The sequence below is a fragment of the Lepus europaeus genome, chromosome 18 (genome assembly GCF_033115175.1).
Source record: "Lepus europaeus isolate LE1 chromosome 18, mLepTim1.pri, whole genome shotgun sequence".
NCBI lineage: Eukaryota > Metazoa > Chordata > Mammalia > Lagomorpha > Leporidae > Lepus > Lepus europaeus.
The window spans coordinates 56,436,165-56,453,508 of NC_084844.1; the positions used below are offsets into that span (position 1 = coordinate 56,436,165).

Here is a 17,344-nt window from a genome sequence, read left to right on the forward strand (position 1 = left end):
GTTCCAAAGGAGGCTGTCAGGGCAGCTTCCTAAGAGAGTTTCAGAGCTGTGCTGAGCCTTGGGAGCATCATTGCATCAGTATGTGGCTCCCACTGGTGGTGGCTTTGAAGAGCCGGCAGTGGTTACACAACTTGACGCTTGCTTTGAACAACAACAACAAAAAAGTGCGCTTGATATTTCATAAACCTTAGAGGTATGTTTTCAGCCGTGTGACAGCAGCTGTTAACCCATGTTAATTCTGTGCAGTGTCCATCAGAGGTAATCAATTAATGCTGATCCAGCATTGAAGAAGTTCATCTTTCTTTTGCTTCATGGTTTTGACTGACAGTTCTGAAAGGCTGATCTAAGAGTTCTATTGATGGTGTGAAGCTGAATGAGGGTAGGAAGTGAAGGAGAAGAAATACAGGAGGTAGGAGGTGAGGGCAGCAATTCTGTAGATTCTGCAGATGAGCGAATTTGTTACCACAATGGACAGAATGATGCAAGGCTGGTTCATTCCCATGGAGCAGGGAAGGATAGGATAGGATAGTCCTTCAGTATTTGTTTTTAAAGATTTATTTATTTATTTGAAAGGCAGAGTTACAGAGAGGCAAAGGCAGAGAGAGAGAGAGAGGACTTCCATCTGCTGGTCCACTCCCCAGATAGCTGCAATGGCTGGAGCTGGGCCAATCCGAAGCCAAGACCCAGGAGCTTCTTCCGGGTCTCCCGTGTGGATGCAAGGGCCCAAGGATTTGGGCCATCTTCTACTGCTTTCCCATGCCACAGCATAGAGCTGGATGAGAACTGGAGCAGCTGGGACTTGAACTGGCACCCATATGGGATGCTGGCACTACAGGCGGCAGCTTTACCCACTATGCCACAGTGCCAGCCCCTTTGTATTTCTGTTTAACAATGAAATCTGTTACTATTGCCGGCCTTTTAAGTTGCTTTCTTTGATTTTCCAAAAAGACAATGCCATCATCCACACTCCTGAATGTTGCCTCTTATTTTATGTTCTTGACTAATTCCACTGGCTAACATTTCTCACATAAGGCTGAATACCATTGGCAGTAGCAGGCTTTGCCATTTTCCCTGATTCCAGACAGCGTAGTCCTTTTACTCTTCAGCATGAGGTTTGAGACCAATGGCTTTGTCTCTTTCAGGAGGGACCCATCTGCTCCTATTTTACTAAGGTTTCCTTTTCGATCACAGATGGAAATATCTTTATCGAATGCCCATCCGGGTGATCATGTATGCTCTCTCTTTTTGTCCCATCAATATGATGAATACATGAAGAAGCTGAATGAATATTAATAGATTGCCTGCCTGCTAGGGGTGCAGTGGGAGGGAGGAGCTGGCTCTGCCCCTCCCTCCCCTGCCCGGGAAGGGTGTAGTGTGAGAGCCCAAGGGGTCGCATATGCTCCTGATCCTTTCTTCCCCTGCAGAGATAGAGTTCAACATCACAGGCAATTATGGGAGCCCGGTCCACGTGAACCATAATGCCAACTACAGCTCGATGCCCTCTCCCGACATGGACCCCGCCGACCGGCGCCAGCCCGAACAGGCCCGCCGGCCCCTCAGCGTCGCCACGGATAACATGATGCTGGAGTTTTACAAAAAGGATGGGTATGAACTACTGTCCCTTTGTCAGCCTTGGGGATTGGTGGGTGGGGGGCGGGCGGTGGTGGTGTTGGAGTGGGGGCTGGGGATGAAACATGAAGGATTGGCAGGAGGCTGCACCTGCTGTCAGTGTAGGTAACTAACTCGAGGCAGTGAAACCATGTACCCCATTTTTATGCCGTCATCCTTGCCGAGGTGAGTGGCTCGCTTCCCTGTGGGCAGAGACAAGTTCAGCCCCCTCAGCTGACACAGCTGGGAGTTCTCATCAAAGGACATACACGTAGGTCAACGAGGTGGGCTTTGATTAAGAAGTCCATCAGCATTATTGTCACTCAGAGCGGGTCTCCGTCCGCGAATCTTCCGTTGCTTTGCTTTGATCATGGGGCTGCTGGATTGCGTACTTCAGAAGGTCGCCTGCGTAACCACCACCTTTAATGCCCTGTTCCACATGCCCAGTTTCAGGCTGTAAAAAAAGGAGAGAGCGAGTGAGCCTGAATCCAGCAGTCCAAGTGTGAAATCTGTCTAGGTTGTTCACAATTTGGTTTTCTATCTTTTGTGATTGACACCCTTACCTACTTCAGTGTAGTTACTCATAAATGCATCCAACTTAGTCTGCATAGGAGCCATTCTCCCCACCCTCATAAGAAAACAAATTGCATAATATTTAACTACATAATGTGATTCCCGTAACAGGGAAAGTGGGTATGAGCAAGTGTTGTACAGTTACCCAATGCTATGGCATCCAAAGTGTGTGGGCACACGTGGATGTGTGAGAGCGCCTGCAGGCTCAGGGCACAGTTCCCACACCTCGCAGAAGGAGGTGGGTTGTCTTGGCTGCCGAAGCAAGTCTGTGAAGCAAGCTTTGGTCAGGAATCTGAAGCTAATACCAGAATAGACAGTTCAGCAGCCGCTGCTTCTGGACCGAAGGGAGCAGAAAGCATCGAAGACAGACTCCAGAGTGCAGCCACATGCTGCCACTGTCCCCTCCCTCAGCAGGCCACTGGGTCACAGAAAGACCTGTTTGAAAGGCAGGTGGCTCCCGGGGCTTGGGGAGGGAAGGGTGGCGGGACAGGGGCGTCTTGGTGTCCACCCGCCTCGTTCTCCAGGGCATTTGGCATGATCTGGCCCCATTTCCTGTGAAGACGGTGGAGTCTTCAGAACAGCCCCAAGCCCCACTTGCTGCATCACCAGTAGTCAGAGTGTGTGAGTTGGGCGTATGTGGTGCTATTGTCTGCTGTTCTCCATCTTGTGGGGAAAGAAACTATGGAAATTCTTAGAAGTTCAAGTGAGTCGGGAAAAGTCCCTTAAATCTATAAAGAGGAACACACTTAGAACGCGAGAAAGAGAATGAGAGGGTGCATCGGGATGTGTTTTCAGATCTCATTCTAAGTAACTCACTCTCTGTGAAATCCCGAAGCCGAGGGGCTGCCCCGGCTGGGTGACAAAGAACTCACCATGTTTGGGCCCTGGTATTCGGGCAGCACAGGTGTGCCCCTCATCCATCCTTCCTTCCAGGGCCCCCAGAAAGCCTCTAAGAGGGAGTTACCATTGCAAAATCACTGGGCTGGTCAGAGTCCAGGGGTCTGCTGGAGCCCATGGGCAGGTGCAGAAACCTGCTCGGTGGTACTGGTGCTGACGTGGTGCGGAAGCCTGCTCGGTGGTACTGGTGCTAACGTCTCATCTCTTGTAACGCTCTCTTACTTACGAGCTCTGCACGTGAGGTTCCCTGTCTTGACGCTTTTCTGATTTCAAGTCGAACTGGCTCCCATCTGAACATGAAGTGAAACATGCTTTATATGTTCTAAAATGTGTATTCACTTTTAGAGTGAGTGGCAGTCTCACTGGCTTAAGGATAACACTTGCTGTGAGTCTTCTGTGGCTTAGCATCAGTACCTGGTCCAATGCCATGCAGTTCAGTCACAGAGAGGCCACATATACAACAGTGGTCCCATGGATCGTGTTGCTTAGAGATGTCAGAGCCGCTTTTTTTTTTTTTTTAAAGATTTATTTATTTGAAAGAGTTGCACAGAGAGAGGAGAGGCAGAGAGAGAGAGAGGTCTTCCATCGTCTGGTTCACTCCCCAGTTGGCCGCAACAGCTGGAGCTGCACCAATCTGAAGCCAGGAGCTAGGAGCTTCCTCGGGGTCTCCCACGTGGGTGCAGGTGCCCAAGGACTCGGGGCTTCTTTTGCTGCTTTCCCAGGCCACAGCAGAGAGCTGGATTGGAAGTGGAGCAGCTGGGACTCGAACTGGCGCCCATATGGGATGCCTGCACCACAGGGGTGGCTTTACCAGCTGTGCCACAGCGCCGGTCCCTGGAGCCTTGTTTGCAGCGCATGAGGCACACATGGTGATGGAGCCACCCCCTGCGTAATGATGCATCTCTCAGAACAAATCACTGTTAGATGTGGCCATGTAGATGATCTGAATAGGCCTTAAGAGAAAGCAAGATCTGAAATGGGAAGCGTTTGGGAGAAGAAGAAAAGAATGTGAATCAAGTCCCTGTGTTATCTTAGCAGTATCAGGGGAGTTCTCTACATGTGTCCCCATTTCTGAGATTGACAAGCTCTGAGTTGCATTTCATTTTATTTTTTTAAAGATTTATTTATTTGAAAGAGTTAGGGAGAGGGAGGGAGGGAGGAGAGAGAGAGAATCTGCCATCTGCTAGTTCACTTCCCAAATGGCCATGATGGCTGAGGCTGGGCTAGTCTGGAGCCTGAAGCTTCTTCCAGGTGTCTGATGTGAGTAGCAAGGGCCCAAGCTCATTGGCCATCTTCCACTGCTTTTCCCAGGTCATTAGCAGGGAGCTTAATCAGAGGTGGAGCAGCTGGGACTCAAGCTGGCCCCTATACTGGGATGCCAGCAAGGACTCTCCAGTTGGCTGCAACAGCCGGAGCTGCATCGATCCAAAGCCAGGAGCCAGGAGCTTCTTCCGGGTCTCCCACACGAGTGCAGGGGCCCAAGGATTTAGGCCATCTTCTACTGCTTTCCCAGGCCACAGCAGAGAGCTGGATGGGAAGTGGAGCAGCCAGGACTAGAACCGGCACCCATATGGGATGTCAGCACTACAGGCAGCAGCTTGACCAGCAGAGTCATAGCGCCAGCCCTGAGCCCTCTGTCTTAAGCACAGTCATGGTGACTCTGACGGGCATGTAGAGTTGAGAATCACAGAATGGTTTTTAGGCTTCCGATAAAGAATGGAAAATGCTCTAATTCCTTTTACATTCCTACGCCAGCCATTCCCTGCTGGTGTGGTCTGTAGAACACCCTAACTCTGCCTGCACTTGGACACCAGTATTAAACCCATGCTTCTGGTGCCTTCTGCACTTTTCTTAGCTCCCACTTAGAAATGTTAGGGTGCAAGTTATGATCTTTTTTTTTTTTTAGTGTCTTTTTTTTTTTTTAATAGAATAATAAAATTTGCATCTTGGGTCATCCTAAGTAGTGATTGAGAGGAGGTCTGCAATTCTTTCTGTTTTTCTGGTAATGGTAGAATTCCCAGTCAAATTTTGTGTTATTCCCCTGCTGCCTTCAAAGGAGTTGACCAGTGTCTACACCTTCGTGCCTATTGGTCAGGATGCACCCAACACCCAGGAGTGGGCTTTGGGCTCCCAGCATTTGTCAGGTTCTTCCACTGGCCACATCCTAGACAGCGCCTGGACCGGCATCTCAGGATTATTGAGGAACCTGTACAGAAGCCCAGAGGCAAGGACAGAAGTGACATTAGTGGCCCTGTCCCAGCGTCACATCATCACCCTCCTGTGGCTGTCACCTTCCCCTCCTGTGCTCCTATTTGCTTCCACTCCCTGCACGTTGCCAGTCTCAGACTAAGGCAAACCCTATCTCTTGTGGCCATTCCCCGGCGTTCTCAGTACCTTCTTTCCTTGTTTGCTTTCTTCTGTCCCTCCTGGTCCCTGCTCTCTACACTTGTCCTGCTGGTTGATCCACTTGTTCCATTGCCCATGCTCAGTTCTGGCTTCCTGTAGCCTGAAACCCACAGGGGACAAGATCCAGATGGCATCTCTGCAGCTGCCTTGCAGATCCCACAAGCACTCCTCAACCCCCCATGGGATCATGGTTATGTCCATGGAGATCCAATTACCTAGCTCTGGATTGGCAGCTCCTCCTTCCAGGCTTGGAAGTAACGGCGCTCCCCTGGAGCCCTATCACTTGTCTGGAGCTCAAAGGTTCCCTACCTGAGCCAGCTGACAATAACCCAGAAAGTCTGTGAGGGTGTTTACACTGGGGCCAGCAGTCAACTGTGTGGTTCATTCATATTCTGTGCTGGAGAGCTGCCCTGCAGTAGCTCTTGTCCCAGGCCATCTGGACTTCAGATGGTCATCAGTTTGGAATAGGAACATCTAATTGGGAGGGTTCTAGAACAGTCCGAGCTGTGCTCTGTAGAATTCTGGTTAGTTCTGATTGTTGAGCAGGTTATGAGTAGGACACAGAGTTGCTGGATCATGTGACACAACCCATTTAAACTGATCTCTTTAGTACTCATATGACTCCACCAGGGGTGATCTGCAGCTGGGGTTCATTAAGATCACCACAGTGTGTGCCTCAAGGGGCTTATCCTTGGAAGTGCAGTTATCTGTGTGCCCTGAGGATCCTAGAGTGGAGGATCCCAAAATGGAGCCCGAAAGGGATTCCATCATGGAGGGGAGGGGGGAGCCTCTGGGAAGTCAAGCTTATCCGAAAAGTCGGCTCTGTACCAGTGGGAAACTTGACTCAGGATTTTGGGTCCTGGCTGTCCAAATGGAGCATTGAGGGGCATATTCTTGACTCAGTCCCAGGACCTACACATTTGTGACTGCTGGGACCAGGACTGAAATGTTGCCAGATGGCTTGTTGCTGCTTACTGAGAAGAAGGTATTCCCAGCAGAGCTGGAAAATACCCAAGTGAGTCAGGCATCCCAGGCTGAGGCTCCGGGTTTTTAGAGGCTCACTGTCCACACTGCCCTTTGCTACCCGGAGCACCGGGCAGTGGCCACAGCAGGCCCCTGCCTTCCTGCAGGGCATCCAGGTTCTCCTAACAGACCTGTATTTCCATTTCTTCAAGGGATATGGGGATAGCTTCAGTGGATAGTTGAGAAGCTGTCAGGAGTTCTCGCTTCCTCTATCTTGGTTGGCCTTGGCCAGACGTAATGGATCTCTATTACAAAAATGGAAAACTTCCCTATCTAGGTAGATTTGTGTACTTCACAGCCATCTCTTGGCCAACCAGGAGTCAAAAACACAGTAAATACAGGTCCTTCAGAGGAAAACCAAACAAAAACTGCCAACCCCTAGCAGCGTTCTACCCATCAGAACGATCCACAGCACGCTTCTTCTTGGTGGTGGTGAGCATATCCTGCCTGGAGACACCTGCTCTGGGAGGAGCAGAGATCTTCCAAGTCTCAGATTGTGGCTTTCTGTTCCCTCCTCTTCCTTCCTTCCTTCTCTTCCTCCTTTGCTTTTTTATTTCCCCCTGGTACGGATATCTTTATGTTGATTTTTGCCAAGTCTCCATCGAGGACACCAGGACAAGGGTGGAGGCATTCCACTCAAGGGAGCAGACAGGAAGAGGCTGGCCTGTTGCAGCATTCATGGACGGCTGTGCAGCAGGACGTTGTGCACTGTGGTGGGGTGCCTCTGATTGGATTGTTCTACTCTCCCCCACACCCAGTGGTTCTCAGCCAAGGCAAGCTGGGGCTAAACCCTGCAGTCCTTGAGTGACTCATCAAGAGTGCGAGTCCCTGAGTTTCCCTGGAGGAAAAGGAACGTAACCATCTTCTAAATCCAGGTGCCCTGGAAGCGAGCAGGTGGATGGCTGCTCCTCCTCCTTCCTCTTCTGCTGTTCTCGTCGAGGGCAGCTGCTCTGGGCCGTGGCAGTGGGAGCCTCCTGGAGCTCCATGCCAATCCTCCACTTCCTTGTAGTTCCACATGTCTTGGACCTTGTCCTGGATGGCCTGCCTATTTGGTTACAGACTTTAAAGGAATACCCCTTCCTCTCCAGCGCCAAGGAGCCTGGACCTTTCCACTCCCTTTCCCTACTCACACTGGTGAGAAGAATAACCTCTGAGTAGCCCCATGAGCATGCAAAAGCATAAGCTTTTGAATCAGTGTCTGAGTCCCGCTGCTTGGTGCTTAACCTCGGGATGCCTGTTTCTTTATCTGCAAGACGGGGAAAGGAGAGCACCAGCCTGAGTCATTTTGCAGTCTACTTAAAAATGCAGTGTTACTGAGGAAGTCTTTAGACGGTGCCCAGCATATGGTAAATGTCAGCTGTTTTTGGTATGAACCAGACTCTGAGCGACCTCGTATTTTGAATACGCAGCAGAGCGAGGCCACTTTTCTGCTGCTGATGAAGCATCCTGGTACATCCTCTCCTGGCACCCCAGGTGCTGGGATATGCTTGTCAGTCTCGACCCCACCATGAACAAGAGAGCTAATTCTGTAAGCATAAGACACACTAAAGTCAACAGGGCCTGGCCAAGGACAGCTGAAGGAGGCAAGAAGCTCCCCATCACCTGGAAAACCTTCTGTAGGTGGGAAAGGATGGGGCCATGCAGGCTGTCGCAGTTTGTTTTCCAAAGAACCTTTTGGACTAAACAACTCCTTGTATGTCCTCACCTCCTTTGCTGCCCCTGTGACCCGGGCTTGAGGGTAACACTTGACAGAGGGTGGGAAACGACAGTCCCTCTCTTAATTTTTCTATTTGCTTAGAATCATCCAAAACCCATACCGGCCCATCTAGTAGCCCTACGAGACCAGGAAAGGGGACTCTTTTACTTCTAGTCCTTGTTTCTTTGTTCCCTTCTATACTTTTTAAAATTTATATACTGCTTCTGGTTGATTGATCCTACACTAATTCTTTTTAAAAAGTATTTATTTATGTGAAAGGCAGAGTTACAGAGAAGCAAAGACAGGAGATCTTCCATCCTCTGGTTCACTCCCCAGATGACTACAGCAGCCAAGCTGGGCCAGGCCAAAGCCAGGAGCTAGGATCCTAGAGCTCCATTTGCGTCCCCTTCCTGGGTGACAGGGGGCCCAAGCACTTGGGCCATACTTTGCTGCTTTCGCGGGTGCATCAGCACAGAGCTGGATTGGAAGTGGAGTAGCCAGGACTTGAACCGGTACCCATATGGGATGCCAGTGTGGTAAGCAGTAACTTCACCTGCTATGGCACCACACCGGCCTCTCCCTTCTCTACTTCTACCAGAAAACTCACCCCTAAAGCTTGATGGTTAGGGCCAGTGTTAAAGAGATAAGACATGCTATGACTGAGCCTGCAAACCCAGGTGATGTGACCTGCCTGGTGACGTGACAAGGTACTGGGGCCTTCCTAGCAGCTTCTCATACTGCGCCCGATTCACCACCATAGTATCCTTTCACCCCTTCAATGGACATGTTTTACATTTGGGTTTTCTCTCTTTAATTTCTTTCTCTAAGTAGTCATGCACAGTAAATCAGACGTACTTGGCACCTGTAAGGTCAGGGCCTTATTATCGTCATTGACACTTCTGCAGGTGGAACGTCCCTTACCCAAAATGCCAGGCACCAGGAGTGTTTCGGATTTTGCAGGTTTTTGACCCTGCATAGGAGAGATGTTGGGGATGAGCCTCAAGGGTAAACACAGCATTCATTTGTCTCATGCACCCACATCAGAGGTAATCTCATACAGTGCTTTTTGCTCTGCGATGCATCCCTTGAGGTCAGGGTTCCGTGGAATCTTCCACTTGTGACATCATGTCCGTGCTCCAGAAGCTTCAGATTTTGGGTTTTCAGACTAGGGCTGCTCAACTTGAACTTCCTTCTGGCTTGACAGGACTAAGGATTGATGGACATCATTATTCTCTGCGTTCCTTACAACAGCCCTGAAGAGAGGCGGGGAGGATAATCAGAGGAACATCTTTGCTATGAAATAGTTGGCATCCGGGCCTCACGCCCAGCTCCTCTGCTTCCAGAACTCTCTGCACTGTGCTGAGTAGAATGAACACGTGGGGTCGCTGTAGCACACACTACCCAGTGCCTGTATTCCCACAACCGAGAGGTTGTTTGGGCCTCTGAGTCTCCAGCTTGTCAGCTCCTTAGGGCACCGTTTTCTTGGCCAGCCACACCTCATGGCGGCCATACCACGTGTGTGCTGGCAGGCAGTGGTCCCTGAGTGTCAGATGTATCTCGGCACTCGAGCTGATGAATTGCCCTCGTGGACATGCTGGAAGCAGCACGGGAGCTGTCAGCCTCATTCTGCAGGTGAGGAGACAGCTCTGCTGCATCAGGGCGTGGAGTAACCAGGGCAGGAACCGAGAGCCGTGACGCGGCCTGCTCCATGACAGTTCCTCATGAAAAATGCCCCCGTGTGCCTTCCAGTAAGTCCCATAGACATTTCAAGTGCTGGGAGGAGGAAGCAGGGCCGCTTGGTTTTCCTTCTCCGGGGCTGCCTTGCCAAAGTGAGGACCTGTCACCTGGCATTCCCCAGGGGACAACTCTGGACCGCCTGTACTCAGAGTGGTGGGAGACCTCAGGGTGGACTCCCCAGGTTGTGCGGAGGGGTCTGCAGCCCAGTTCCTCTCGGTGTTTACCTGAAGCTGTGAGCCACGGGGAATCTTGGACATCCAGGCTCCCTTCGGTGTCCATGCAGCAGCTTCCACTGGAACCGCTTGCCTTTGATGCGCTCCACTTCTGTCTTGCTCCCCTCTTCAGAAACACACGCAGTTCCTTGATTAGGGCTCCTGTCACTTATTTATGCAATGAAACTAATTAGAAACTTGTGATAGAACCTTCTGGTTGGATCCACCTCCCCCCCCCCCCCAATCTTGGCAGTATACTGGGTAATTTTATAGTTTTTTTTTTTTTCCTTTAAAGATTTATTTATGTATTTGAATGGCAGAGGGTGACAAAGACAGAGGGAAACAGATCTTCCATCAGCTGGTTCACTCTCTAAATGGCTACTACAGCCAGGGCTGGGCCATGAACCTGGAACCCCATCACGTGGGTAACAGGAGCCCAAGCACTTGGGCCATCTGCCGCTGCTCTCCCAGGTGCATTAGCAGGGAGCTGGAATCATAAGTAGAGTTTCTGTTTTCGGGCTGTGTTTTAGCCAGACGTTCGAACTTTTACATACACCACTGTGCTGCCGGGGTCAATGAACTTCTAAGGCCTCAGCAGACGTGGCTGCTGCCTCTGAGACCAAGTCAGCCTGTAAAGACTGGCATTCGTGCTGGAGAATGTCCGTGGGCATCGGACGCGTGTGCACTGAGCGTGCCATGCAGCCTCCCACGCGGAAGCCACGTCAGCGGCAGAGTGGTGATCGCGCTCAGCACCGCAGCCTCTGTCAAGGCAGAAGTGTCCTCTCGGCTCGTGTTTTCCGGTCACTACATATTTTTGCGAGTGATATTTAGCAGATCTCTCTCGGACCTTACCCCATGCCCGAGCTGGCTCCTTGCCTTAGTCAATCCAGAGAAGATGGCCAGGTGGCCTCGAATGGCCTGCGGTTTCTGTAGCCAGAAGATGCAATGGGAGCAGAAGGCAGCCCCACCAGCCCTGGCCCGGAGGCCCAGGCCTCCCTCCAAGTGGGCAGGGTCTCACCAAGTTGGGGAGAGAGAGGCAAGGGAGAGAGGTTGGGGTGGGACTCACACCCTGCAGGGCTCCATTTGCCCATCACCATGGCAACATCTCACATGCTGGCCACCGCACCTGAGTGGCATCAGTGAGTTCCCTGCCCCAAATGGAGTTGTAAGTTGTTTTTTTTTTTTCTCTTTTCATCCTGATAAACTCGAGCCCGGAGAGAAGAGTTTGATAACCCCCTGCAGCCGACGTTCAGTGCCAGGGTGCACAACTGGGCTCCATCCTGGGGTTCTGAACAGCCTCCAAGGGCATTGCTGGGTGCACCAGAGAAGACGCTTGTCTGTTGGTGGGTGGTTTTCAGACCCAAAGTGACTTGAGAGCCAGTGGGTCCTGGAGAGAGACCCCTCCTCACCCCTGCAAGGTGCCTCCTTGAAGCCATCCAGGGGAACAGGAGAAATACCAGTAGTGGCACTAGATACAGGAGGGTCTCCGGCAGCCCCTAGGAAGCTGACCACATCCCACGGTGTGGTTGGTGGCAGCACCGCTGCTCAGTGTGACCCTCGCTGCAGGCTGCATCCTGAGGTGTATTTTGTTAAAGGGCCCAGAAGCCACCTGCTAGGACCAGTCCCTGTACTTGAACTTGGTGGTTTAGTTTGTTTCCCAAGGTGTCGCCACCTCTGTAAGGTAGAATGTGACCCTTTATAGATGGGCAGGACTTCATAGTGGAAAGCTTCGTGCTTGTGACCAGCGTGGGTGACCATTTGGTAGGGGAGAGGTGAGAGAGAGCACGTGACAGCTCCTACACTCCAACCTGCTGTACACAGGGGCAACAGAAACCAGTGCTGGCTGGCAGTGTATACAGAGGGCCTTCAGGAAGTTCATGCACATGTGTTTTATGAAAAAGCTGCGTGCATTCCAAAAATATTTTTTGTACTAAAATAAACTTAGCTTTTTCTTTAAAATTATTGTACTTGAGAGAGAGAGAATCTTCCATCCACTGGTTCACTCCCCAAATGGCCACAACTGGCTGCAGCCAAGACTCTAACCGTTGCCCATATGGGATGCTGGCACTGCAGGCCATGGCTTTACTCACTATGCCACAGTACCAGCCGTTACCTCTAAACTTTTTCATGGTGGGTTTTTTTTTTTTTTCTTTTTTTTTCAGATTTACTTATTTAGGGGCGGGTGCTGTGGCACAGCAGGTTAAAGCTCTGGTTCCTGAAGCACCAGCATTCTATATGAAAAGAGAGGAGAGAGGTGGGTGGGGGTCTTCCATCTGCTGGTTCACTACCCAAATGGCCATCATGGCCGGAGCTGTACCCATCCAAAGCCAGGAGCCAGAAGCTTCTTCCAGGGCTCCCATGCGGGTGCAGGGGCCTAAGGAGTTGGGCCATCTTCTGCTTTCCCAGGCCATAGCAGAGAGCTGGATAGGAAGAGGAGCAGCCAGGACTAGAACCGGTGCCCATATGGGATGCCAGCACCTCAGGCAGGGGCTTTACCCACTATGCCACAGTGCCGGCCCACCCCTAAACTTGTAATTCCGGTTTTCCACGAACTCCTTGAAGTGCCTTCATGTTTTTCTCCTTCCTGTGTGGATGTCCGTCTTCCTTAACACACTCCAAATGTGAAGCCAGAGGATCAGCACCCTCCTAGGCCAGAGGAACGGGAACTCTGCAGGTGCACAGGACTAAGTGGGCAGGCAGAGCCTTCGACCCAATTCCTTTCTCTCCCAGCTCCCTCTCCTCCCCACCCCCAAACCCATATCGACTCTTCAGCTGCCCCCTGTATTTGTGTGCTGGGCAGGGTTCGATTTTCACCTACACAAACCGAAGAGTCCCTTCAGTGCAAGACACCAGCTACATCGCAGTGCCTCATGGCACAATAAAGCAGCACCCCCACGACCTGCCCTTGGCAGAAGATCCCCATCAGAAAGCCACCCTTTGTGTCCAGAGGAAGGGGTAGACTTGTTGACACTAATATCTGTATGTTTCTGTCCCTGCAGCCTTAGGAAAATCCAAAGGTACGGTATCCTCTGCTAGCCACCAGGCCATGCTGAGCCTCAGACCGAGCCAGCTGTGCTGTAGTCAGCTCGGTGAGAGTGAATGTGCCCTGTTGGGTTGCTTGGCCATCTTACTGGAAGCTGTGTGCTCATGCATTAAAACAGTCTCGTGGCCCAGAGGGGCTGTGGGCATGAGCAGCCCCTTCCTTGCTGTGTAGAGCGAGCTGTGGCCTGCAGAGGTGGTGACTGGACCGGGGATGCCGGGCAGTGCCGGAGCCGGGGGCCAGACCCCAAGTTACAAAAAGCAGAAAGGTGTATGTTGAGAGGTCTCCCGCTGGTCTGTTAGGCGTTTTACTCTGAGGCTACCTGGTCCCTGGCCTTCCCACCTTCATCCGCACTTGGAGGAGGACTGCCCCCACCTCTCCCCTCCAGCCCCCATGAGGCCACTGTGTGCGCTGAGGACAGCGTGGGCTCCATACCCAGGGAGCTCGGGGGTGTAGGGTCCGCAGGCCCGCTGGCTTTGCAGAGGGCGGAGGCACAGCTTCCAAGGCTCTGGAGCTGCGGACCGAGCCTTGCTGCCGAGAGAGGGCTGCTGGGCCGCCCAGGGCTGCGGCTTGGAGCACAGCCCCAGTGCATCCAGCGTGTGCGCGCGCATCCATTGCTTCCTCGGGCCCAGCAGGGTGCTAAGGCTGCGCTGCTCTCCTAACACCGACCTGCTTGAGTGTTTCTGCTTGGTGGGGGAGGGAGCCTGCCACCTGTCCCTCGCACTGGGGTAAGCAGCCGTCTTTTGTGTCCCTCGCCAGCATGGGCGTGAGGGTCATGGACACCTCTTGGGTGGCTCGAAGAGGCTCCTCGGCCGGCCGGAAAGCATCCTGCGCCCCGCCCACCATGCAGCCGCCCGCCCCACCTGCTGAGCTGGCCGCCCCTCTGCCGTCCCCGCTGCCGGAGCAGCCCCTGGACAGTCCTGCGGCTCCCGCGCTGTCGCCCTCGTCAGGCCTGGGCCTCCAGCCAGGGGCTGAGCGCACCAGGTAAGCACGGGGTGCAGGCAGGTGTGCGGTGCCGGAGACGGCTGGGCTGGCTACACCTGCTCGAAGCCTCTTGGATGTTGGTTCCCCGTGCCTCCTGTCTAAGCGCTCGTGATTGGCTTTCTGTATTCACTGAGCTGGCACAAAGGAAGGCGTCCCTGGCTCCCACCGCCAACCTGGAAGGCAGCAGCTGGCTAGAGCCCTCTTAGGTCCTGGGCTCTCCCTTCACTCCCTCGCTCTGCCCTCGTCCTATGGCCGCTTTGAAACAGAGTGTTGGCATCTCTGCCTGCCTCTTCTGTTCCTTTAGATGTGCAGGGGCCGTTTTCACTGCTGGAATGGGTGCAGATGGGGAAAGAGTCTGACTGGACCTCCGTGACCTCTGCAGCCAACCTGCTGCCTGGTCGTGTTCCCATCTCTTGGGGGAAGAAAGAAAGGAACAAGCTCGTTCCACGGCTGCCTCAGTGAACCTCAGCAGAACTTTCTCTGTCCAAAGAGAAAAAAGTCACTGGCTTGAGGTGTTCCCGCCGCAGTGGGCAAACGGAGATGGGTGAATAATGGCAGAGCCGGGGTCTTAGGGGAAGGAGGCTGGCCCTGGCCCCTCCTGGAAGGGGGCGTGGTCCGAGGGGGGAGATTCAGCTGCACGCAGCATGGAGCTGTGTGTTCCTCTGTTCTCACACAGGAGCTCAGGGAAGTAGAAAAGCTACTTCACGTGAGGCGCGGGGCACTGCGGTGCCTTCTGTCGGGGCATGCCGTGCCCTCGCGACCACCACGAGGAATGTTTCGGGGACTTTGGGCAGCTGAACCTTTTCAGCCAGCCTCTCCCCAAACACGCACGTCCTCATTCAGCATCACTGTCTCACACACACACACACACACACACGCATTCTCATTCACCATCACCAGTGACAGCTTCATCACCAATACGTGTTCATTCACCATCACCAGTGACACACACATGCCCACATTCGTTCACCGTCACTGTCAACACACACGCACATTCTCATTCACCATCACCAGTGACACACACACGTACCCACTCGTTCACCGTCACTGTCAACACATGCACACACATTCTCATTCACCATCACCAGTGACACACACATGCCCACACTCGTTCACCGTCACTGTCAACACACACGCACACACATTCTCATTCACCATCACCAGTGACACACACACGCCCACACTCGTTCACCGTCACTGTCAACACACACGCACACACATTCTCATTCACCATCACCAGTGACACACACACGCCCACACTCGTTCACCGTCACTGTCAACACACACGCACGCACCCACTCGTTCACCGTCACTGTCAACACACACGCACACACATTCTCATTCACCATCACCAGTGACACACACACGCACACACTCGTTCATCACTATCACACACATCCTTACAGACCGTCACCACCAATGCACATGTGTACACACACGAACACACACACGGTCTGCTCCGCCATCACTGTGAACCCACACATGCACCTTCTCATCCCCCAGCTCGCACATGAACACACACCCACCCGCCCACCACTGATTAAAAGGAGTGTAGCTAGCCTCTTTTATTTTTCCGCTTTAATGTTGAATTAGGAAGCAACCTGGGGAAGGAGGGAGAGTCTTGTGCGGGGCTGGGGGCCGGGGGGCAGGGCCTGATGCTGGCCATGTAGGGATAGCTTCTGATGCCCACAACTTAAACAGGGTGCCCAGTCAGCTGGAGGGGTTCAGGAAAGGAGACTGGGTGCTGTCAGGGAATTGGCATAGAGTGACATTTCCCCAGGCCCTGACCGTGTTCCAGGGACTTTGGGAGGGGTGGCCGTGGGGGTGTCACTCGTAAACAGGGCACCCTCGGGATCCTGTCATTTGAGATATCAGCCACACTGCTCTGCAGCCCTGGGCCCCCCTCGAGCCCTTCCCCCTGGGGTGGACGGTCCTGTGGCTTCTCTCAAGGGGCAGTGTTTTCAGAGTGCTGTCCCCCAGCCCCCATAGGTGTGCGCCCATCCACGTGGGCGCCCCACCGTTTGTGTGTGTTTGCCTTTTCTGGACATTGGCAGCACAGACCACGTTTCCTCCAGTGTCTGCCCCCCACCCCACCGAGGATGGTGGGCCCTCCCTTCCCTCTGCCTTACCCTCTCCGCTTAGGCCCTGCCTTCAGCCCCTTCCTCCAGCCACCTTGGCGTGACCATGTTCCCCAGCTCTGCTTTCAGCCCATGGTGCCTGGTGCACGGACCGCACCGTGGGTCCCCAGAACTAGCCTGTCCTGAGACGTGCCTTCCCCGTGCCGCCTCTGCCTAGGGCTTTTTGTTTTGTTTTGTTTTTTGACAGGCAGAGTGGACAGTGAGAGAGAGAGAGACAGAGAGAAAGGTCTTCCTTTGCCGTTGGTTCACCCCCCAATGGCTGCTGAGGTCGGCGCACCACGCTGATCCGAAGCCAGGAGCCAGGTGCTTCTCCTGGTCTCCCATGCGGGTGTAGGGCCCAAGGACTTGGGCCATCCTCCACTGCACTTCCCGGGCCATAGCAGAGAGCTGGCCTGGAAGAGGGGCAACCGGGACAGAATCCGGCACCCCGACCGGGACTAGAACCCAGGGTGCCGGTGCCGCAGGCGGAGGATTAGCCTATTGAGCCGTGGTGCTGGCCCCTAGGTCTTCTAATAACCATTTTCCTGCCCCCGTTTCCTGCTGGGCCAACTGCGCCTGTGCTGTGCCTGGGAGAGGGGAGCCAGGCTCGGGAGATGATGCTTGGCCCTGTGCTGGGGAATGTGGATCCAGTGGGAGGGGACAGAGGAAGAGCTCACACCCCACATCCCCAGGCCCATGTCTCGACTCTCCAAAGGAGGAGAGGAGCCTGCAGCCTCCCTAGAAGGGGTTTATCAGGTTGCTGGTTTGACCTAACTCATGATGGTGTGGAGATGGCTGGACAGGTAGGTAGATGTTTGGAACTCAGGCCCCTGTGCCTGGTGAACTTGAGCTTGGGAAAGAACGAAAAGTCCAGTCTTTGCACAGCCCTGGAGAGGAAAAGGCTTTGTTTCTAAAAGAATGCAGAAGGAAATGGTTCCTCTTTTAGTTGCTGTGGATAGTATGGGTGCTTTCCCTGGTGGAACTACCCCCCCGCCGGGGGGGGGGGTGTAACCGAGGAAGCACATTCTCCTGGGTGCAGCCGGGGAGGCAC

At 53.2% G+C, this 17,344-nt stretch overlaps 1 protein-coding gene across 5 annotated transcripts in view; it reads left to right on the plus strand.

Moving 5' to 3' along the window:
• ARHGAP44 (Rho GTPase activating protein 44) overlaps positions 1 to 17,344 on the plus strand; it is a 180,501-nt gene that overhangs the window by 154,697 nt on the left and 8,460 nt on the right. For 4 of the 5 annotated variants that reach the window (XM_062175507.1, XM_062175509.1, XM_062175508.1 and 1 more), the window contains 2 exons: positions 1,425 to 1,605; positions 13,952 to 14,176. In XM_062175507.1, the coding sequence (XP_062031491.1) occupies positions 1,425 to 1,605; positions 13,952 to 14,176 (406 nt within the window). The remainder of the gene's footprint in view (positions 1 to 1,424; positions 1,606 to 13,951; positions 14,177 to 17,344) is intronic. The other variant, XM_062175511.1, reaches the window with a different exon arrangement.